The sequence below is a fragment of the Suncus etruscus genome, chromosome 11, assembly GCF_024139225.1.
Source record: "Suncus etruscus isolate mSunEtr1 chromosome 11, mSunEtr1.pri.cur, whole genome shotgun sequence".
Classification (NCBI taxonomy): Eukaryota; Metazoa; Chordata; class Mammalia; order Eulipotyphla; family Soricidae; genus Suncus; species Suncus etruscus.
Window position 1 is genome coordinate 11,890,711 of NC_064858.1, and position 24,792 is coordinate 11,915,502.

The window sequence follows — 24,792 nt, forward strand, 5'->3', positions numbered from 1 at the left end:
CTTCCTAGATTTTTCTGGGTGTTTATTTTTCTTGCTGAGTGTTACACGTGTATTATATACCTTGAATATTAATACTTTTTCATATGAATTATGTGTAAATGTTTTCTCCAAGTGAATGGTGTATATATTTTTATTCTGGTCACTCTTTCTTTCTTTGTTTCTTTTTTTATTTTTTTGGTCACTCTTTCTTTTACAGCTCAGGACCTTCTTAATATTGTGTTGTCCCATGTGTTTATCTTTGTTTCTGTTGCTGGGCTTAGTGGCATTTAATTGCTGAAGATATCTTTAGATTCACTGCATGGTGAGGTCTGCCTAGACCTCAATATAAATAATGAATTTAGGTCCAATATTGAGGTCTCTAATACTGATGATATGCATTATCTGATATAGGGGTCTAAGCTAATTTTCTTTTTATATGTGACTGACCAGTTTTCCCAACACTTTGTTGAAGAGGATTTCCTGGTTCTGTTCATACTCTGTGCTTTTGTGTTAACATTTAGCTATCTGTATACCTGAGGTTCTCTCTCTGGGACTGAGTCTTTTTATTTCAATACTATACTCTCTTAATTATGATAGATTTATAGTATAATTTCAAGTTGGGGGAAGGATATTTCTCTATTATTAAAGTTTTTATTTCTCTGTCCATTATTTTACCTCTCATTTCATTTGTCCAGTTAACACCCTATTAATCATTCTTTATGTTATAAATGAGCTTATGCAGTAGGATAGAAGTCAGCATGATTATTATGTTTCTCTATCGTTTTCTCATGAGTACAGAAGGATAGTATTTTGAATTCCACTTCACTTGAATCCTAGTTTTATAAATCCTTTGAAAAATTAACTCCTGAATTTTCTTTAAGTACTGTTACTTAAGTAAGAAAGTAGTTTTTAGTAAGCACAAGTTTTACTTGTTTGTCCTACAACTCCTCAGTTTCCAAATGTTTTTTTCTGTTTGCAAAGTATCAAGGAGCTGACCCTTTGAAGACAGTGAATATAGGGAATACCAGCACACCAGTGACGTGCATCTGTGAGTCTGTGAGTTCTACTGAAAAAGACATGTTGTGGGGAGGCTGTGGCACCAAGATTTTCTTACTGTCCAATGATTACAATATTCAGAAACTCATCGAGACCAGGACAAGTCAACTGTGAGCTATCTTTTTTCTTGTACAACTAATATTAACATGTTAATAATGCTATTAATTACCATAGAACCTTTAAAATGAATAATATTTTTTTAAATTTTTATTGTGACCAAAGTGCATTACAAATCTTTCACAGAATTATTTATGGTACATAGTGACAATGAGTGAGGGGCATTCCCACCACCAGTGTTGTCCTCCCTCCACCCCTGTTCCCAGCATGTATCCCGTATTTCCCTCCTTTACCTACCAGAATGCTAGTGTAACTGGTCTCCACTTTACAGCTTGTTGTAGATTGGGTATCTATTCTTTTGTCGTTGGAGTTAAAAAGGATAAGAAAAAGGGAAAAAAATTTTGGTAGCAACTACCAAAAAAAGAAAGAAGAGAAAAAAATAAAAAGAAAGGGAAGGAAAAAAATGAACCCGGCAAAGAAAAAGAAAAAGAAAAAAATCTCCAAATAATAACACAAGAGTGAAAAAGAAAGAAAAAAGTTGAAGAAAAAAGAGAAGAAAAATAAAGTAAAAAAACTAACAAATCAAAACACAACAAGAAAAATAAGGGGTGCTGGAGTGGCTGGGTTTGGCGTTCCCCCACTTTTTTTTTTTTTGCATAGGCACAGTAAGCATTGGGGAAGAAAGGGAATTCCCGTGGCCTAAGAGATTCAGGGTTTCTCTATCCTTGAAGCATATCATCATGGGATCAACCATTGGCTCCATATATATTTATTACCCATCCCAAGGGCTTTTTTGTGGTGCCAGGAAACTTTCCTCTCAGTTGTGGGTGAGAAAATTAGACCACTGTAGCTAACGATCTTGGTATTTGTGCAGGTCATAGGACAGGGTCTAGGATAGAGTCTTTACAGTTCAAGAGGTTCTGTTCCATCATTGTTGTGTTCAGTCTTCTGTAACAAGTGCTTCCTGTTTTTGTTCAGTCCCTAAGCCGAAGCTTAGGATATTATAGATCCAAAGGTTCTGCTCAGTCTCTGTTGTCAAAGTTGGGCCTCTGTAATAAGAAATCTGTTTTTTTCTTTTTTTTATGAGTCCTGGCCTACAACCTAGGGTAGGTTTTCCTTATTGGTCCCAAGGTAAGTTCTGCCCAGTCATGGTTGTCAAAGTCAGTTTTCTGTAGTTGGTGTTCTTATTTTTCACAGTTCAAAGGACGATACATCTTCTGATTTCTATTTAGTGTTAGATGATGTGATAGGACAACCTACTTAGGTCAAGTTCTCATTTCCTCGTTGTCATATCAAAACTGGCACAAGTTGGTGCCAGAGCAGTGCTATAAATCTCCTAATGGAACTTAATTTCTGATATTGTTGCCCGGGGCTGTATCAATTCTACATCTGGGATCTGGGGTTTGGGATTGGACTAACACTGTCCAATCTCCTGGATTCTGAGTTGTATCCACATGACACATGTCCAGGATGGGAGGCACCCTTGTGTTATAAAAAGTGTGATTTCTTATCTCTAGAAGATGATCTTGTTTCTGTGTCTATGGTTTCCCCTTTTTTGTATGTGCCCATACAAAAACGTATGGTGTCATATTGTATTGCTGGTGCTATTCTGGGTAAGGATGACCGCTACATACACAGTCTCTGTGGTCTGGTTTTGATCTGAGCTTTTATACCAGGCAAGGCTTTTTGTAACAAGCAGCATCAAAAATGGTAAGGATAGAGAAAATGTGTATATATTAAAATAGAACAAATAAATAAAACTGAGTTTAAAAAAAGAAAGAAAAAAGAAAAAAAAGGTATTTGAAGAAAACAAGTGATGGAGGAGGCTACCTGTATATTTATGAATACACATCTTAAGATGCTTTATTATAAAGGTATTAAGCTTCCACAGGCAATATAGGCCTCCCAATTAGATCTTTTGAGATATTCTTGTGGGGAGTGTAGTTCTTTGCCGAGGCATGATCGGGGACTGAGAGGGTGTCTTTCACTGAGGAGCTGGATGGTGGTCTTTTGGGGCAGGTCAGTCTTGGTGCCTACCGAGTTAGGAACTGAGGGTAAAGAGGGTTAAATAAGGGGAAGATGATGGATCAGGGTTGGGAGATGAGGGGGTAGAAGAGACACAGGGGTGGGGGAGAGGTAATACATAATAGGGGCTATATACAATATATAGATGAATTTTTTATGATTTAGGCTTGGAGTCAGTATAGAAAGTCATGTCTATATAAAGACTGAATTTAAAGATCTATTTGAGTGTTATCATCCAAATCTTGGGCATTCCGTTTCCTCTCCTAGGAACAGTCTAGAATTAAGAACATTTTTAGATAATGCTTAAAAAGTATATTTGTTGTGCGGGCACATTTGCACCCTGCACGGTTTTGAAAATGAGTATTAGTTAGAAAAGACACCCCTGCAGGGGGTCCAGTATGCATAGAGGAGGAGTTTCTCTCCTCCTCCCTCCCCCCAGGGTCTGAATTACCAGGTCTGACCCTGTAGGCCAGTCTGGCATGGGGGAGATCTCAGTACCCTGGGCTAAGTGGTCAGCCCAGGGGGTCTTTGGCCAGCTGTCTGCCCAGAGTCCCTGACATACCAGTAGAAGAGGAACAGAAGTCCTGGCGTGTGGGATCTTCTGAGTCCAACTGCAGCCTCCCTCCCCAGTTTGAAAATGCATAGGAGAGGAGTTTCTCTCTATGCTCAGAAATCGCTCCTGGCAGACTCAGGGGACCATATGGGATGCCGGGATTCAAAGCACTGTCCTTCTGAATGCAAGGCAAATGCCCTACCTCCATGCTATCTCTCTGGTCCCACTGTTTTAATTTTTAAAGTTATATTTTGACCAGATGATTGTGCTGGCTGTTGATAACTCATGTGATTCTCAGGTATTCTGTCTCAGGTTTAAAGTTCTCATTAGGGGCTGGATATATAGCATGGAGGTAAAGCGTTTGCCTTGCATGCAGAGGATGGTGGTTCGAGTCCCGGCATCCCATATGGTCCCCTGAGCATGCCAGGAGCGATTTCTGAGCATAGAGCCAGGAGTAACCTCTGAGTGCTGCCAGATGTGACCTAAAAACAAACAAACAAACAAAAAAGAAAAGGATAAAAGTTCTCATGGATGAGAAACCTCGCACTTTCCTGGTCTCTCTCTACCAGACAGAAAATGACCTCTCAAAAGGTTGCTTCCACCTTCTTGTGGTTAGTGTGTGATTAGGAGCCTAAAGAATGATGAAAGACGTGGCTAGAACTGGGTTTGAGTCCTGGAACATTGTAGTTATGTGTCCTTGAGGAATTTATTTAATATTTGTAAACTATTATTTATATAATTACAAATATTGAAATTTATAATAGAAGATTTCTATTGAGAATCAAAGAGGATAGGTCAGACTGGTCTCTGGGACCATCTTCTGTTAAACTCTCTGAGATCCCAGACAATGGCCTGCCGTACCTAAGCACCTGCTTTGCATTGTGGTTTCAGCATTCTGCTGCAAATAGAAAAGACATAGGAGCAAAGCTTTCCTGCCCTCAGATCTCATAAAGAATGTTGTAGTCCTATGATATTTAGATATCATCTACATGATTGAATTGTTTTAACCATTTTATTTCTTCCTGATTTTCATTTCTCTTTTTATTATTTCATTTTAACTTATTTTTAATAATATCTTTATTTAAGCACCATGATTGCAAACGTGTTTGTAGTTGGGTTTCAGTCATGAAAAAATATACTCTTCTTCACCAGTGTAACCTTCCCACCACCAATGCCCCCATCTTCAATTTTTCCCACCCCCTGCCTGTCTTCAAGATAGGCATTTTATTTCTCTCACTCACTGCCATTGTCATGATAGTTGGTAGTGCAGTTATTTTTCTTTTTTTTTTTTTAAATTTTTATTTTTAATTATGAGAACAAGGGTGCAAAGTAAGAGGACAAGGTAAAGTTACAGTGGAAGGACAATCACCCAAAACATAATTCTCAGAAGTCCCCTTGCTGATATATTAACTTTGAAATTTCAGCCAAAGAACATTAAGATAAATAAGACAGAATCCATGTACAATTACTTTGTCCCTCAAGTCCCCAGATTGTAACACATTATAATATTTCTTAACAGTACACAAGGCAATCTAAAGCCATAAAACTTACGTAACTCCTTAAACATTACAGGCATAGTATTTTCTTACATTTCCATATACATGCATATTAGCTTAAGTTAACCTCAAATTTTAAGTGAATTCTTTTTAAGGATTAGAGTCAAAGGAGCACAGTAAGAATGGTGTTAGAGTGGCAATTGTTGTTTGCATAGGCCCACCAAAATATGAGGAACATGGAAAGAAATAACCTTGGCCTAAGTACAGAGACCAGATCCCTGAAGTTTCCTGGCACAAGACCAAGTCTAGGCTCCAAGCAAGCTAGATCGTCCAATCCAATACATTGTCTGTAGTGCCAACACACTTTTATTTTTCACACAGTCTCTGTTGTTGGTATCATGTTTCTGTATTAAAGATCCTGGAATCTGCATATCTTACATTGAAGTCAGGACGTGGAGCATCCTCTCCTTTCACCTCACAATCAAAGGGCAATGCAGGGAGCCCTGTCCTGTAAGCCGGTCGTTGTTGTTGTTAAGTCTTCTCAGTGTTAAGGGAAGTCTCTTTTGAGCAGGTCGAAGCCTGAGCAGTGTAGGTCTTCCATGGTAGAGGATTGCTTCCAGGTGATGTTATAGACCAGCCTGGATGTTTCGTGGATGGCTTTCCTGGTTCAGGGGAGAATGGAATATGCCCTTTCTTCTGAGGTCTGTGCCAGGTCGTTATGTCAATGTTCAGGGTGTAAGGTCCCTTTGGTAGTGCAGTTATTTTTCTAACTTCACTCACTATTCTTTGTGGTAAGCTTCCTATCCTAAGCTGGTCCTTCCAGCCTTCATCCTTTTCTCCATCTACTTGACAAACATCCTTCTTTTTAAATTTTTTTTGAGATAGGCATATTTATCCATTTATCTCTTGACCCATGTATCTATACCCTATCATTTACCTGTCACTTATCATTATATATCCTCTATCAATAATTCATTTGCAGGTTTGGAGCAGTGGCTCAAGCTGTAGGGTATTTGCCTTATACATGCTGACCTAAGACAGATCATGGTTTGATCCCCCGGCAGTCTCATATCCATATGGTCCCCCAAGCCAGGAACGATTTCTGAGTTCATAGCCAGGAGTAATCCCTGAGTGTTAACAGGTGTGGCCCCAAAACCAAAAACCAAAAACCAAAAAAAAAAAAAAAAAAGAAAAAAAAAAGAAAAGAATTAATTTGCCCTCTTTCTTACCTCCTAGACAGCCAATGAACTATAATACTCTTTACTTGGATGTGGCTATATAGAAAAGACATGCTCTTGTCCTTAAGAAATAGTTGTGGGGTCAGAGAAATAGCATGGAGGTAGGGAGTTTGCCTTGCATGCAGAAGGACAGTGGTTCAAATCCTGGCATCCCATATAGTCCTCTGAGCCTGCCAGGAGTGATTTCTGAGCATAGAACTAGGAGTAACTTCTGAGCACTGCCGGATATGACCCGAAAAAAAGAAAAGAAAAAAAGGAATAGTTGCAATTGAATATCAGGGATACACCAACAACTTTATATTCACTAAAGCAGCAGTGTTCCAGCTAGAGCAGAGAGGAGGGGAAATGATATCCTGTTTCAGTTGATTAGGAAGCAATTACAGAAGAGTCGAAATTTTGGTGAACCCTCAAAAATAAGCCAGGAGTTTGTGATGGAGATGTATGGCTGCTGATTTCCCTGGGTAGGAGGGATATAAACTTTAAAATGTTAGAAGGTGGAAAATTACATTTCTAATAGGCAATTGGCATCTTATTTCATTCATTCTCAGTGCTGTGTCTTAAAGAAAAAAATATCATAGAAATGTGTGTAATGTGCTATGGAAATTACAAAATATTTTTAGTTACTTTACTAATTTTATGTAGTGTATATATTTTCTGTATATTATCAATATGCTTTATTGGTTTCAATAATTTAAGTTGTATATTTTATTTTGCCTTTTGTCTGTATATTCTTGAAAGTAACTAATAAAATTGATAAAGTAAAAAAAAGAGAAAATTAAAAGTATTATTTTTTTAAGAGGAGAAATTACAATTTACTTTCTACTTATATCGAATTTATTTCCCCCATAACTTGCATGGCTTATATGATACAACAATATCTGTGATTTAATATTTGAAGACAACCACTAAAATTTAACATTTTAACATCTTAATTTTTCTATTAGTAGATATAAATGTCTCAACCTGATAACAGTGTTTTTCAGTAGATTATCATAGCTATAATTTTACTATAATTTTAAACAAAATAACAAACTTTTTCAAAATTATGAAATCACTAACTACTGTTTATAGTAACATTTTCTTTTTTGGGGGGGGGGGGTTTGGGCCAGTGAAACTCGTGGTTATTCCTGGCTTAGAAATCACTCCTGGCTTGGAGACCATATGGAACGCTGGGGATCGAACTGAGGTCCATCCTGGATCAATTGCGTGCAAGGCAAACACCTTACTGCTGCTGCACTATCGCACCAGCCCTATAGTGACATTTTCTTTTCTTTTCTTTTTTTGGGGGGGCCACACCCGGTGGTGCTCAGGGGTTACTCCTGTCTGTCTGCTCAGAAATAGTTCCTGGCAGGCATGGGGGACCATATGGGACACTGGGATTCGAACCAACCACCTTTGGTCCTGGATCGGCTGCTTGCAAGGCAAACGCCGCTGTGCTATCTCTCCAGGCCATGACATTTTCTTATAAAAGTTAAGATTATTTAGAATAGTTAGAGGAGTATAGGAAATAATTGCCAACAGTAGTCTTTTTTGTTTCAAAATGGTATTAATTTTTGACATGTGTAAAAGAATGAACAAGCTGACATTCTTTCTCTTCTTACCCCAGGTTTTCTTATGCGTCCTTCAGTGAATCCAACATTATAGCAGTGGCAGTGGACACAGCTCTATATGTTGCCAAGAAAAACAGTCCATTCGTGGAGGTGTGGGATAAGAAAACAGAAAAACTCTGCCAACTCATAGACTGTGTGCACTTTTTAAAGTAAAATTTTCTAAAATTATTTTTAATAATTTTTATTTTAAATTAAATAATTTCTAAAGAATTTAAATCAAATGAATTTTAAATAATTTTAAAATATGAAAAAAATTATTGTGGAAAGGGCACAGTTGTTCACAGTGCTATCTTAACAATTTCTTAACTGTTCACTGTATTATTATCGACTTCAGATACAGTGCCATTGTTGATATTTTCATTGCTGACAAGAACAGTCTTTACATTTTACACTTTAAATTTCATGCCATAAGGAAGTATAGCCTATTTCTTTTCTTTCTTTCTTTCTTTCTTTCTTTCTTTCTTTCTTTCTTTCTTTCTTTCTTTCTTTCTTTCTTTCTTTCTTTCTTCTTTCTTTCTTTCTTTCTTCTTCCTTCCTTCTTCCATCCTTTCTTTCTTCTTCCTTCCTTCCTTTCTTCCATTCTTTCTTTCTTTCTTTCTTCTTCCTTCCTCCCTTCCTTCCTTCCTCCCTTCCTTCCATCATTCTTTCCTTCCTTTCCTTCCTTCCTTCCTTCCTTCCTTCCTTCCTTCCTTCCTTCCTTCCTTCCTTCCTTCCTTCCTTCCTTCCTTCCTTCCTTCCTTCCTTCCTTCCTTCCTTCCTTCCTTCTTTCTTTCTTTCTTTCTTTCTTTCTTTCTTTCTTTCTTTCTTTCTTTCTTTCTTTCTTTCTTTCTTTCTTTTTCTTTCTTTTTTTGCTTTCTACATCTAAGTATATATATTTAAAATCATGAAGACAAAATAAAGCTCTTCAGTGTGATCTCTTAGAATCTGATACGTTTCATTTTGGAAAGAAAAAAATATGGCATAATAATTTCTTCAAAGTATTATGAAGAATATTCTCTCATGAAAAAATAGCAGTTGTTGGGAGAGAAAAGAGTGGCTTCACTCTGAACTGTATATTTAGTTGTATCAAATTAATATTATTACTAACTACTAGATGGTTGGTCCAAGAATATGCTACTTTATTTGGGGAGCGGGGAAACACCACTTCGGTAATAGGGCTTACTCCTGGCTCAGTAATTGAGGGTCATTTCTGTCAGTTTTGGGTATGTATGAGTATTATGTATTAAACCTCGGTCAACTATATGCAAAGCAAGATTCCTAGCAGCTGTACTGTCTATCCAGCCCCTCTGTTTAAGACGTCACACAGCAATTTAGAGACAGGGAAAGGAACTAGTTTGACTGGTGGATGCACTGGAAGGGGGCTCTGAGAGGCACCGGGTCTGGCGCTCATTCTGATGTAGCATGCAGAGTGGAATTCTAAGCTATTAGCCCAGCATGTCTTTGTATCCTTGGGTGTTAAAGAGCAGACCACTGCCAATCTTATTTTCTAGCCTGAACTTTTTAATATGTAGATGTTTTATCTATGAATATTTATTTAGATTACATGATGTTTATCTTTGAGGTTTTGCTCACAGTTGTCTGGATGGTAAGAAACTTTAGACTAAAATTGCTGACTTTTCTGTCTGAATATAAAAGCTATTTACTTCCCAAAGTTCCAAAATTAGTAGAATTCTTTTATTTATGAACATATAATTTTATTATCAAGCATTGACTTGGGGAAATTTTAGCTATTTATGTTGATAGTTTTTATTTGCACATGCAATTAAATTTTTCGCATCTTTTTTTTATTAAATGGGATGTTTTGGGATCTTATATATTCTTTGGGGAAAATATTGCTAGATTACATATACTTATTTTTCTAAAATTGAATCTTTTTACTTTAGCACTTCTTGCATTTAAGTTATTTTTTTAATAGTTTGTGATTCAAGTAGAAAATGTGGTTCTTTAGCATTTTGTATTTAGCATTTAGTAAAATTACTTTTTTGTATAGTCTTAATGCTATGTAATACTTCATGTAGTCATAATATTTTTTTAAAAAGTTTAAAATGACCTCTATTTACATGTGTTATATGGAGAGGCACATACCTACTTTTTTTTTTGGTTGTTGAAAACATAAATAATGAGGCTTTTGTTTTAGGGAAGACGTGAAAATGAACCAGGAATCCAGGCAGAAAATGTCATATTCTGGCCGTGTCAAGAGTCTCAGCCTGCAGAAGAACACAGCTCTCTGGATAGGCACCGGGGGAGGTGCTGTCCTACTCCTGGACCTTTCCACTCGCCGAGTACTGCACGTAGTTCACAACCTGTGTGATTCTGTGCGAGGGTTGATGATGGCACAACTAGGCAAGTTTCACTCCTTTCAGTCTTTCCATGATCTCAGATCCTTATAAGCATTTTTCAAATTGAATTTTGTTTGAGGCACTGCGATGCTACTACTGCCAGGGTTTCTTGCATAACACTGTTCCAACCAACACCCTACCCCAGTGCCTACTTCCCTCCATTATCTTCCAGGTTTTTTTTTCTAGTTGCCATGTTTTACATTTTTAAATTTTCTTCCATTTTCAGCATGCTCTGATGTATCTAATGACACAGATCAAGATCAGGGTTTATGTTGAAGCTGATGGCAGACAGCAGGGGTGCTCAACCTTCACCTCTGTCCTATCTCTTTAGTTAGTCCCCTAAGATGAACTCTTGAAGGATATACAGCTCATTTCCATGAGCTGGCAGCAGTGCTGGAGGAACTCCAGAGCGGACTCTTCCCCAGATTTGCCTTACCAAGGCTATCATTGCCTCTCCTTGTCTGTACTTTTAACCAAACAGTTCATTACTGGAATCATACTGGGATTTCAGTCTGTTTGACTTTAAAAATGAAGGTCCATGTACACATACCATATTCTTAGCTTTCTGGTTAGAAGACTGCCAAGTCATCCTAAATACCATGCTTCATCCTGTCTCAGGCTTAGGATGTACTGTTTCATTAGTCTAGTGACTGTTGGTTTATTTAGTTAACTTAGTTAACCTTCTTGACTTTATCTTTTCCTCTATTTGAAACAGCTCCTGTATCAGAACCTCAGAGGAGTCAACACTAATGATTTTTGTCTCTTCTAGCCCTAATCTTCCTCTTTATTGTGTTGATTTCTGTCAGGATTTGTGGACATGTTACTTTCCCTCACTAAGGACCAGGTGGATAGGGTCTGAATGAGTGATATAGTCTCCCTTTGTTCCCAGATCATAATCTAATATGTAGACTTAAGAGAAATATATTTTAGATAAACCAGTGAATGACTTGATGAGAAATAATGGTTCTGTGACAACTCCACACTCTTACTCAAACGCCTCATATATGACCTATTCCATAGAGTAGTATCCAACACTGGTTTACATGTTTCCTCATGGAGTATCACAAGGTTGGGTACAGGAGTAGTCTGTAGTAATAAAGCCATGTTATAGAAGGGTAAAGTCATTTCCTCATATCTGTACCTAAATATAACTGTAAAAGACTTGTAATTCACATTGGTCTCAATAAATATTATTTATAAAAAAAAAAAAAGAATTAGAGCAGGCAGTAAAGCACAAGTTTCAAACTTAAAAAAATTGCTGGTCTTTTTGAATGGCTTTTTATTCATTACAGTTGAAATGTCTTCTAAAAAGTGTCATAGTATATAAAGTTCCAAACACTGATATTAAAATATTAATGATGATATACTTATTTTTAGTTCAATTTATGATATTGCTTTAACAGAAAACTCCTTTTATTTTTGGGTAAAGGAAGCCTTAAAAATGTCATGCTGGTTTTGGGATATACCCGGACAAGTACCAAAGGTATGTACCGCCCACCATAAAGAAAAATTTTAATAACATCTGACATTCCAAACATAGTTCATTGATGCCAGCAGTTGTAACTTGTTTCCTGTTTATAGCAAATAACGTAAAAGACTGGAAGCACTGGAAGCAGATTCAAATATACTTACAGTGAAACCAATTTGGACATAAATGGCCAAAGTCAATTTTGGTGATTTGGATTGTTAGTATAATTTTTAGATAAAGAATAATGCCAAGCACTATAAAAGTGAAAGCTATCCCAAGTCTTAACTGAATGTACCTTTTTATTCCTCACAAATTTCCTGTATCCAAGTGAAATCTTTGTTGTTTGAAAAAGCTTATTTCTTTCACAATGATGAAATTTTACTTTATTAAAAACAATCTACATCCCTTTTCTTTCCTTGTTTTTGTTTTGAGACCACACCTGGCTATGCAAAGGGCATACTTCTGGCTCTGTGCTCAGGGATCACTCATGGCAGTGTTCAGGGGACCACATGAGGTGCCAGGGATTGAACCACGTTGGCTGAATGCGAGGCAAACACCCTGCTGCTGCTGGACTCTCTGACTCTCACATATCTTTTAAAAATTTAGTACTTAGATTCTATAATGTATTTATCTTTTTGCTTTTTGGGTCACACCTGATGATACTCAGGGGTTGTTCCTAGTTCAGTACTACTTAGAAATTATTCCTGATAGGGCTCAAGGGGGACCATATGGGATGACAAGGGTCAAATTTGGGTTAGCTTCAAGGCAAAAACTCTACCTGCTGTACTATCACTCCAGGCTTCTTTAATGTATTTTAAACATTCTCAAATGTAATTTATTTTAAATAACAATAATTTAAAACATATATAGTATTTATATATCTTAAGGGCAAAAAAGATATAAATTAAATTAAAATTATAATTCATTATGACAGTTCTTTGATATAGATTTATTCTTTTTCTTCTAGAATTACAATCTTGTTTGTCTGTTTGGGACATCAATCTTCCGCATGAAGTGCAAAATTTAGAGAAACATATTGAGGTGAGAAAAGAATTAGCTGAAAAAATGAAAGGAATATCTGTTGAATAGAAGGAAATAGGAGGTCCTTGACTTTGGATGGGAAAATGATCTCTTCTTGTGAATATTTTCTTTAAAATGTTTGTATAAAAAGGGTACTTCTAGTCTTTGAAATATCTGGTTTGTATATAAAGGAATGTTTATATATTTTAAATATGAATGTACAAATGTTACCAGTGAGAGTATGTTTTGAAAGGACAATTCTATTTTTAAAATATAGTATTATGTATCATAATATTGTGGATTAAGTATCTTAAAATTACATAATACAGAAGTGCTTATGCTAATTTTTTCCAAATTTAGTTTGTATTACAAAACAATAGTAATTGGAATAAAGATAGAGCCTCAGATCAATGTAATAGACTTGAGCATTCAGAGAATGTTCCCCAGACATACAACCAATTAATCTTTGATAAAGGGGCAAGAAATGAAAAATGGAGCAAGGAAATCCTCTTCAACAAGTGGTATTAAGACAACTGGTCAGCCACATGCAAAAAAAACAAAAACAAAAACAAAAACAAAAAAAAAAAACAACGAACTCAGACCTCTAATACAAAGATCAAATCTAAATAGATTTAAGTCTTTGATATCAGACCCGGAACCATAAGGTTCCTAGAACACGTAGGTAAAACAAGCAATGACATTGACTCTAAAGGCATCTCTTTTATAAAAAAAATTTTTTATTGTGGTAAAAGTGAATGACAAATCTTTCACAGTAATATTTAAGGCACATAGTGACAATGAATGAGGGGCATTCCCACAACCAGTATTGTCCTCCCTCCATCCCTGTTCCCACATGCTTATGCTAAATTTTTATAAAAATTCATAAAAGTTAGTTAACTACATTAAAGTAAACTATATTTTACTTTAAGTTTTGTCTAAAATAAATGAAATAAATGAATAATAAAGTTACTTTCTAGATATCCTTCAAAGTAAAATAAATATATTAGGACAGTTTCTCATGGCATCTATTATTTATAGACTTCTTTAGTTCTCATCTATGCTTATCAATGAACTTGTATTAAAAATGTCCTCCTTTGGACATGAGTATCCATTGCAAGGGCAAATTATATATATATCACACGTTTATACCCTCTAAAAGAAAAGTCTGTGAAAAATGTTGATAGAAAACAAGCTTTTATCAAGCCTCAGATTCATCAGTCAGTCCCCACTTTCTAGCTGCCTTGTAACTTTCCCTTTGAAATTTTTAATGCTGCTCTTGAATACAACGTTCAATTTTGCAAATGATAATTTTCTATTTTATTTGAACTTTTAGTGGAAGGTCAGCGCCCTGTCAGTCCTTTCCCCATTTGGTTTCATTTCAATGCTACAATGCTATTTACCTTCCCTCCTTAAAATTCTTATTCTTAAATTTCTACATTAGTCATGCACAAAATCTTTTTTTGTTTGTTTGTTTTTGGTCCACACTCAGTGGTGCTCAGTGGTTACTCCTGGCATGTTCAGGGTCCATATAGGATGCTGGGGATTAAACCAAGGTTGGCTGCATACAAGGCAAAAGCCTTACTCTTATCGTTCCACACCCCACCCCCAAAATCTATCTTATAGATTTCTACAACTTTCACCTAGTACATGGGGTCAAGTATGGAACAGATACACTAGCTCTAGTATATAAAGCACTTTTTGAATTATACCTAAATTATATTATACCTAAATATAGTTTTCTGAGTTATGCCTAAATTTCTAAAATATCTTCCTACCGTAGGAATAATCAGGTATCTGGATAATGATTGAAGTGTTATTTCTATTTCTAAAGAGCAACATATTTGGTAAATACTTTGGTTTATTCAACATTCTCAGGATAGACTGGCATTTTACTATATACAGACTTTAAATTTCTTTATATTAAGAGCATCAAATTCTTAACTTTGGAAGATTCTCTACTTCTCAAAGAGACCTGAGTTTTAGTATGTTTTGTAAAAATAAAAAAAAAAGAATGAAAGAAAACCAAAAACATAAAAAGAATACAAACACAAAAATGTCAAATAGTGAAACATTTTTCCTGTGATATTTATCATTGTAATTTTGTAATTTTGTATTTTGTAAATATTTTAAACCAAAGCAATTGTGGATAAATATGTAAATGAACATTGTATTTAAATGGAATAATAAACATTTTTAAAGCATACTTGTGAATTTCAGTTTTTTTGTGCCAATGTTTAATTTTTCACATACAGTTCTGCAATTCATTAAATATAAATTTTATTAATTTCTGTGGAATTTCTAAGCGGAATTGTTAACTGAAACTTTCTCTTAAGAATTTTGTTGGTTTGGGAGGCATGGGTGGTGGGAATGTTGCAATGTTGCACTGGTGAAGGGGGTGTTCTTTTTATGATTGAAACCCAACTACAAACATGTTTGTAATCATGGTGCTTAAATAAAGATAGTAAAAAAAAATGTGTTGTTGGTATAATTGTATAGAGTACAGTTGTCATATCCCAGGATAAAAACTTGACAGTCATAATTTTATCTTCAGATCCTCATGAAATTTACTTAAGTAACTTAGAACCCTAACATTAACTGCTTAATCATTATTGAAACAAAGATTTTTCTTCACAAAATATTATTTGGGAAAATATTTTAATTAAAATAATTTTGAATTCTGTAGTAATTACTGTTGTCTATATACAGATTATTTTAATTAAAATTCAATTTTTTATTTTGGGGGGGGGTTTGGGTAACACCCAATGGCACTTGAAGTTACCTCTGCTTCTGAGTTCAAGGATCACACAGGGAGGTGTTTGGGAGGACTATATGGAGTGGATGGGATATAACCCGATTTGGCCATGTGCCAAGGCAAACACCTTTAACTCTATTCAACTTTTTAAATTTTATTTATTTACTTTTTTGGTTTTCTGGGCCACACTCGTTTGATGCTCAGGGGTTACTCCTGGCTAAGTGATCAGAAATTGCTCCTGGCTTGGGGGGATCATATGGGACGCCGGAGGATCGAACCGCGGTCCTTCCTTGGCTAGTGCTTGAAAGGCAGACGCCTTACCTCTAGCGCCACCTCTCCAGCCCCTCAACTTTTTTTTTTTAAAACAGTAAAAAATGTATTGATCAAATGTAGCAGAAGGAGCAAAAAGATTGTCGTTTCCTCAATTAATATTGGATATTGGATACAGGAGAGTAAAAATAGAAACTCCTGGGTTTTACATCTTTATATAATCATTTGTTGTTTTTATGGCTACACCCAGCAGCACTCAGGAGTTACTCCTGGCTCTGCGCTCAGAAATCGCTCCTGGCTCGGGGAACCATATGGGATGTTGGGAATCAAACCCAGATCTATCCTGAATCAGCTGTGTGCAAGGCAAACACCCTTCCATGGTGCTATCTCTCCGGCCCCTTTATATACTCTTTCACAGTAGTAGTTAACATATAATTTGGAAAACTGATATTTAAGTAGGCGGGTAGTTGTTTGGGGACACTTGGAATGAGTTTTGGGGGGAGTAATAAGACCAAGAATGAATTTGAAGAAGTTGCTCTGTCACTAGCCTGAACGCAACTAAAAGCATTATGTCTAGACCCACTTTGTGTATATAGCAATTGAGGCCTGATAGAACTAACTGGTATCAGCACAGCCCAGGAAAGAGAAGCTTTAGCAGAGATAAAAAGCTGTGGTAAAGACTTGAAAGTTCCAGCTCTTCTCCTTAACAATATTGTATCACTGAACTTTTTTTTTTTTTTTTTTTTGGTTTTTGGGCCACACCCTGTGACGCTCAGGGGTTACTCCTGGCTATGTGCTCAGAAGTTGCTCCTGGCTTCTTGGGGGACCATATGGGACGCCGGGGGATCGAACCGCGGTCCGTCCTAGGTTAGCGCAGGCAAGGCAGGCACCTTACCTCCAGCGCCACCGCCCGGCCCCTTATCACTGAACTTTTTGATCTGGATAGAAAGCCCCAGGTGAAGGCAAATAGAGAGAAACCCTAAACAACAACAACAACTCTGCGAAGGAATTACAGCACCTCATTCTGGGATATGGCCTACATCTTCACTCGAGATACCTACTATCAATTCTCTCAGCCTTTAGAGAAGTCCATGTTCTCTCTTGAACGTGTTATTTTCCTTTTTTTCCTTCCTCATAATCTCTAAATAAAACCGGTTTCTTACTTCATTATGTGTCTTCTTGTGAAATTCTTTTCTATGAGGGAAAGACAACAGACATGAGAAGCTTGGGTAAAATAGAGAACTGACTTTCCTGCAAAGAACAATTTCTGAAATCTTGAGTTTCATGCACCCTGATATGTTGGTGCCAGGGATCATTTCCCATGAAATGCAGAACAAGAGGACGTCAGGCATAGCTTGATGACTGGCTCATGGTGCTGATGAGACAGGAGATCTGTAATGTGCCAGGGCTCATAACAGACTTCTCTTAGTCCTGGATTTCCCAGTCATTTCCTGGCAACTGAGATTAGTACAGAGGGAACGGATAGATTCCCTTCTCGAGGTTGCCATCTCTCCCTTCTCCCTACTTCACATGAGTCACCTGCAATGATATTTTTTCACAGAGATTTGTCAGCAAACAGTAAAATCATAAATCATACAGTAGCAGTTCAGAGTCTGAATGCTTTTTAAGGTCTTCCTCCCTTCTTCCTTTCTTTCTTTCTTTCTTTCTTTCTTTCTTTCTTTCTTTCTTTCTTTCTTTCTTTCTTTCTTTCTTTCTTTCTTTCTTTCTTTCTTTCTTTCTTTCTTTCTTTCTTTCTTTCTTTCTTTCTTTCTTTCTTTCTTTCTTTCTTTCTTTCTTTCTTTCTTTCCTTCCTTCCTTCCTTCCTTCCTTCCTTCCTTCCTTCCTTCCTTCCTTCCTTCTTTCCGTCCTTCCTTCCTTCCTCCCTCCCTCCTTCCATCCCTCCCTTTTTACTTCCTTCCTTCTTCTTTCCTTCCTTCCTTCCTTCCTTCCTTCCTTCCTTCCTTCCTTCCTTCCTTCCTTCCTTCCTTCCTTCCTTTCTCCCTCCCTCCTTCCACCCCTTTCCTTTCTTCCTTCCTTTCTCCCTCCCTCCTTCCTTCCATCCCTTCCTTTTTCCTTCCTTCCTTCTTTCCCTCCTTCCTTTCTTCCTTCCCTTCCTCCCTCCTTTCCTTCTTCCTTCCTTCCTTCTTTTCTTCTTTCTTTCCTTCCTTCCTTCATTTTAGATTTTATTGAGGTAATATTGGAATATTAGAGTGAAAATTCATGTGTGTAGAACTACAGTGTTAACTTCACCACCTATCTGATTGCAAAAACTTTAATTTGATGTCATTTTCTTTATTTCTTCATATTCTTCTGGGCATCTGGAATGTTCTGACATCTTGACTTTTTATGGGATTCAGACACCAGAGTTTAAAGCTGCTACTAATAATTGACCAACCTAGTGCAGAGGTTGGTATCTCCCAGTTTTCTGAATTATATATATATATATATATATATATATATATATATATATATATATATATATATATATATATATATGCAGGGGGAAGACTTGGCTGGGAGCAGTGATTAGGGAGATGAGGAAATGGGTTTTAGACTTTGGGATGTGGCTGCTAGTGGCCTTGCAAAAGTTCCCTGTGCCACTGTGGCATTTGGTGCCTGGAAGCCAGACTTGGATGTGTCATCCGAACTGGGTTTCATCATTTTTATTCCTTTGAACATCAAGAAGTTACTACTATCCTAACTGATTTATGGAAATACAGGTCAGTATGGTAAATGCAGTGCTAGAAGTAGGACTGGACAAGATTCAGAGGTTAATTCTGAAGCATATCAGTAGGCATTTGACAGTTCAGTATGGACTGAGCATTGTGGGTGGAGATTTTCATAGATGCACTTTCTCAGAAGCTTCATCATGAAATTATAGTTTCAAATTAAGAAATTTGTGACAATTCCTCACTTTCCACTAAGTTTATCAGAATTTGTATCCAGTGTGTATGGAAAAACACTTAAGTGAGACCAGAGAAATGTGTCTACATTTATGCATATACAAAATTTTATAAAGGTGATGCTATTTTGTAGATCTATATATTTTAGGAATAGAGCTTAGACCTCTTCCATGTATTTATGTATCATAACCCATATTCTGATAAATATAGAAAATTTTATCTACTGTTTGTAGACTTTCTTATCTATATATCATTGTGTAAAGTTGAGTGGTCCTCAAACTTTTTAAACAGGGGACCAGTTCACTGTCCCTCAGACTGTTGGAGGACTGGACTATAGTATAAACGAAAACTATGAACAAATTCCTATGAACACTGCATATATCTTATTTTGAAGTGAAGAAACAAAACGGGAATAAATACAACATGTGGCCCATGGGCCATAGTTTGAGGACTACTGGTGTAAACCAATCTTTAACCCAAACTGTCTAACCAAGTTATCTACCAATTTATCCATTAAAAATAAATTGCCTTCCATCCAATTAGTTACGTGGAATAAATGCTTGCATCAGAATGTTTGTTGTAAGGGATACCTGGTGCAGTGGAAATGGAAGACTCTGGAAAGCAGCCATGTTCAGAAGAGACAGTAGTGAAGAGAATGGAGGTAGTACCTAGAGGAGACGGCCCAGGAAATCCAAAGCTCTTTGTAGATCTCTCTAGACTGATACAGCAATCTAGATAATTGGACAATCTTCATGGTGAGTCTGGGGTTCATAGAGAGGAAAGCTAATGGAGCTGGTACAAGCAGGACATATCTAGACAGCAACAAAATAATTGTGGGAAATCATGCAGGAAATACAAGTATGGTATTCAGAGGGCTTTAGCTTGAACCCAAGAAACCTTTTCAATTATCTTAAAAAAAAAAAGGCAGAAAGCTATCCTCAGGAGTAGAGCTGTATGCAGACCTCTTCATGGAGAGCAGCCAGTGTTTGCATTCCTCCTGTAGGTTCACTCAGGGAAGGCAAACATGCTAGCAGTCAGTGTCTTTCTGCTATCCTGCTCAGATCCCTGTCAACCTTCTAATTATCTCTGAAAAAATCACTACCATAAATTATGCCCCAACATTAGCAGTATTGTTCTACTAAACACTAAACAAATTTGGGGAGGTTAAAGTTAAATTAGAACTGACACAGTGTTGGTGACAATATGTCAGAAAAAAAAAAAAACCTTCATCCACTGTTGGTGAGAACATTGATTGGTTCAGCCTTTGAAAAATATATGAGCCATTTAAAAACATCAAGAATTGAGCTTTCAAATGACCCAACAAATTCACTTTGGCATATATCCCAAGAATCCCCAAATTCTATTTCAAAATGATATGCTCGCTCTTATATTCATTGCAGCAATGTTTACAATAGCCAAAATCTATAAACAACACAAGCATCCAAGAACAGATGACCGGATAAAGGAAATGTGTTCCTTATATACACAATAAAATACTACTCAGCTATGAGAAAAGAGGAAATCATGAAATTTGTTCCAATGTGAATGGATCTAGGAATATCATGTTGAGTGAAGAGAGACAGTGCATACTGAGACCTCTTTATATAAAGAAACACAGTAATGGGATAATGAATGGCCAAAGGCAATTCATTAGCATGAGAATTGGTTTATAGAATAGAGTTTGCTAGGATGGAAGAATGAAGGGGTTGAGATGAGATTGGGGAGGCAAACACTGGAGGAAAATGTAGTGTTGTAACATTTTGTGTAAGATAGTCCATCATAGGGGCCAGAGTGGTGGCACAAGTGGTAAGGCATCTGCTATGCCTGTGCTAGCCTAGGAGGGGCCTTGGTTCGATCCCCATATGCTCCTCCAAGCCAGGAGTGATTTCTGAGAGCATAGCCAGGAGTAACCCTGTGGGTCACCCGAGTATGGCTCAAAACCTTCCCGCCAAAAATAAAAAAATAAAAATAAGAAAGTCTATCATTAACAGTATTGTAAACCATGTTATCCCCAAATATTGGAAGGCATACTTAACTGTATAAAATTATCATATATCTAATGCTGGATATTACTTATGATAAAGAATTATATCAATTTAAAATTCCCTCCAATTTTTAAGTTTTACTTTTATATGGACATGAAACTTTTCTCTTGGTATGAAACTTACCTAACTACAATTTTTTGTCACTTTCTGATGTATTTCCAGTATTTTATTAGATCACGTGTGTGTATGTGTGTGCATGCGTGTGTGTGTGTGCCCTCCGTGGGTGCTCCTGTGTAAAACTTCTTGTTTCACAATCCAAATAAATACTGTTTAAGATTTTCTGTGCTTCCTTCTGGTAGAACTTTATTAAAACAACAAACCATCTTGCCAGAACTGATGGTATTGTTCTTCCAACAGCTGACCTTTCTCAGGCAACCTACCACTAAATGCATAGACACTTAAGCCACATCCTTTAAATCAAGAAGGGAACATTGTTCTTTTTGATAGATATGCTTTAAAGCTGTGGGCAGTTTCCTATATAGTGTTTATCTTAGTATTATGAGGTGGGTTATCCATTTGATATATTCTGTCAGAAAAGTTACGTATTTTATTTCCTTATGGAAAAAAAGCTAACTAGAATTTTCTTCTTTCCTTGACTTCCTTCCTTCCTTATCTCTTTCCTTTCTTTGTTCCTTTTTTTCCTCCTTCCCTCCTTCCCACCTTCCATTCTTCCTTCCTCCATCCTTCCTTCCTATTCCTTCCTATTCTATCCTTTCCTCCTTTCTTCTTTCCCTCTTTTCTTCCCTCTTTCCTTCCCTCCTTTCTTTCTTCCCTCCTTTCTTTCCTCCCTCCCTCCCTCTTTCTCTTTCTATCTTCTTCCTTCTCTTTCTTCCTTTCTTTCTTCCTTTCTTTCTTCCTTCCTTTCTTCCTTCCTTCCTTTTCTTTCTTCCTTCCTTCCTTCCATCTATCCATTCTTTCTTTTTTATTCTTTCTTTCTTTCTTTCTTTCTTTCTTTCTTCTTTCTTTCTTTCTTTTCTTTCTTTCTTTCTTCTCTTCTTTCTTTCTTTCTTTCTTTCTTTCTTTCTTTCTTTCTTCTCTTTCTTTCTTTCTTTCTTTCTTTCTTTCTTTCTTTCTTTCTTTCTTCTTCTTTCTTTCTTTCTCTTCCTCTTTCCTTCCTTCTTTCTTTCCTCCCTCCTTCCTCCTCCTCCTTTCCTCCCTCCTTCCTTCTTTCATCTTTCCTTCCATCCTTTCTTTTCTCCCTCCTTCCTTTCTTACCTCCCTTCCTCCTTTCTTTCCTCCCTTCCTCCCTTCCTCCTTTCTTTCTTTCTTTCTTTCTTTCCTTTCTTTCTTTCTTTCATTCTTTCTTATCCTTCTTCTTTCTTTCTTTCTTCTTTCGTTCATTTCTTTCTTTCTCTCTCTCTCTCTCTTTCTTTCTTTCTTTCTTTCTTTCTTTCTTTCTTTCTTTCTTTCTTTCTTTCTTTCTTTCTTTCTTTCTTTCTTTCTTTCTCTTTCTTTTATTCTTTCTTTCTTACTTCTTTCTTTTTTCCCTCTTTCCTTCCCTCCTTTCTTTCCTCCCTCCTTCCTTCCTTTCTTCCCTCTTTCCTCTCCCTCCTTTCTTCCTCCCCTCCCTCCTTTCTTCCTCCCTTCCTCCTTTCTTCTTCCCTCTCTTCTTTCTTCCCTCTCTTTCTTTCTTCTCTTACTTTTCTTTCCTTTCTTTCTTTCCTTTCTTTCTTTCTTTCTTTCTTTCTTTCTTTCTTTCTTTCTTTCTTTCTTTCTTTCTTTCTTTCTTTCTTTCTTTCTTTCTTCCCTTCTTTCTTCTTTATTTCTTTCTTTCTTTCTTTCTTTCTTTCTTTCCTTCTCTTCTTTCTTTCTCTTTCTTTCCTTCTTTCTTCCCTTCTTTCTTCTTTCTTTCTTTCTTTCTTTCTTTCTTTCTTTCTTTCCTTCTTCTTTCTTTCTTTCTTTCTTTCTCTCTTTCTTTCTTTCTCTTCTTTTTTCTTTTTTGTTCTTTTTTCTCTTTTCTTTTCTTTTCTCTCTCTTTAAGAAAAGAAAAGAAAAGAGAAGAACAGAGAAGAGAAGAGAAGAAAAGAGGAGAGGAGAGGGGAGGGGAGGGGAGGAGAGGAGAGGAGAGGAGAGGGGAGGGGAGGGGAGGGGGGGAGAGGCGAGCAGAGGAGAGGGCCGGGGAGGAGAGACTTTCTTTTCTTTCTTTCTTTCTTCCCTCCCTCCTTCCCTCCTTCCCTCCCTCCCTCTCCCCTCCTCTCTCTCTCTTCTCTTCTTTCTTTCTTTCTTTCTTTTCTTTCTTTCTTTCTTTCTTTCTTTCTTCCCTCTTCTTCTTTCTTTCTTTCTTTCTTTCTTTCTTTCTTTCTTTCTTTCTTTCTTTCTTTCTTTCTTTCTTTCTTTCTTTCTTTCTTTCTTTCTCTTCTTTCTTCTTTCTTTTCTTTCTTTCTTTCTCTCTTTCTTTCTTTCTCTTCTTTTTTTCTTTTTTGTTCTTTTTTCCTCTTTTCTTTTCTTTTCTCTCTCTTTAAGAAAAGAAAAGAAAAGAGAAGAACAGAGAAGAGAAGAGAAGAAAAGAGGAGAGGAGAGGGGAGGGGAGGGGAGGAGAGGAGAGGAGAGGAGAGGGGAGGGGAGGAGAGGGGAGGGGAGGGGAGGAGAGGAGAGGGAAGGGGAGGAGAGACTTTCTTTTCTTTCTTTCTTTCTTTCTTCCCTCCCTCCTTCCCTCCTTCCCTCCCTCCCTCTCCCCTCTCTCTCTCTTTCTTTCTTTCTTTCTTTCTTTCTTTCTTTCTTTCTTTCTTTCTTTCTTTCTTTCTTTCTTTCTTTCTTTCTTTCTTTCTTTCTTTCTTTCTTTCTTTCTTTCTTTCTTTCTTTCTTTCCTTTCTTTCTTTTTCTTCTTTCCTCTTTTTTCTTTCTTTCTCCCCTTCTTCCCTCCTATTTAACATTTCTAAATTGGTAGAATAAATTTCTTTGTTTTTTTTTTTTTTTTATTTTGGTTTTGTGTTTCTTTTTTGAGGGGTTCCTGGTGGAGCTCAGCTGTTTTTTTCTGGCTCTGTGCCAGAAATCACTCGTGATAGGCTCTGAAAACCTAATGGGATGTTGGGGATAAGGCCTGGGTCAGCGTTGAGCAAGGCAAATGTCCTATTTAATGTGCTATCACTCTGACCCAGAATCAACTTATTTTAAAGTACATTTCCTCCCATAATGGTAATAATTACAGATGCTTTTGAAATTTTTGGAGATAAAACAATAACATTCCATAATATTCTACAAAGAGGTATTATATGAAGAGAAAAGAGATACTAGAGTCAATATTTTGTTGTTCATAGTTATTGATTTAGCCACTTCTTTATGAAAAAAATTAGTTTCTCATTTTCTCTCCTTTGTTATTATTGTTGCAACAACTGGCATTGCACACCCTTAGTTGTAGCACTGTGGGTCATAAATACAAATGTTCCCCGGGCTACACATACAACAGTGAATGAGACCTGCAATCTCATGTCAAGTTAGGGGCTCTGACACTAGCTTTCCTGTGGCCATAAGGGTTACAGAAACTTAGAGATAGGTTATAAACATAAATATAGTATACTGGTATTTTGTCACAATCCTTGAATTACATTGTAAACAATTATCTATGAGTATTAATGTTAAGGCTCAAAAGTTTCAGGGAACGTCATTGAAACATTTATTTCTTTTCACTTTCTTGAAAAGCTGGTGAAGTAATACCAACTAGCACATCTGGTGCAACATGTCTCCAGTAAAGAACTATTGAATCTGGGCTGGAGGATCCAAATAGTGACAGTATATACTTACCTATGAGTATTTCCCAGTTTTAGCACAGCACTCCTAATTCTATGTATCTTGAATTAAATCTCAGTTTACGTTGTTTCAGTGGAAAAAGTTAAGTATGACTGTTGTTATTGCCATTATTCATGCAATCTTTGTCATGTAAGCTTTATTTTTGAGCCAAATAGAACTCTTAAATTATTCATTCAGAATTTATGGAGCTGCTCAGTTCACTGTATCATGCGGTCATGAACAAAATACAGATTT

At 36.6% G+C, this 24,792-nt stretch overlaps 1 protein-coding gene across 1 annotated transcript in view; it reads left to right on the forward strand.

Moving 5' to 3' along the window:
• The window catches only part of LRRK2 (leucine rich repeat kinase 2), a 124,034-nt gene extending 110,990 nt beyond the window's left edge, over positions 1 to 13,044 (forward strand). Inside the window, exons 47-51 of the mRNA XM_049783874.1 lie at positions 961 to 1,145; positions 8,011 to 8,163; positions 10,152 to 10,361; positions 11,787 to 11,836; positions 12,789 to 13,044. Coding sequence (XP_049639831.1) covers positions 961 to 1,145; positions 8,011 to 8,163; positions 10,152 to 10,361; positions 11,787 to 11,836; positions 12,789 to 12,910 — 720 coding nt within the window. The 3' untranslated portion in view covers positions 12,911 to 13,044. The remainder of the gene's footprint in view (positions 1 to 960; positions 1,146 to 8,010; positions 8,164 to 10,151; positions 10,362 to 11,786; positions 11,837 to 12,788) is intronic.
• The last annotated feature ends 11,748 nt before the right edge of the window (positions 13,045 to 24,792 follow it).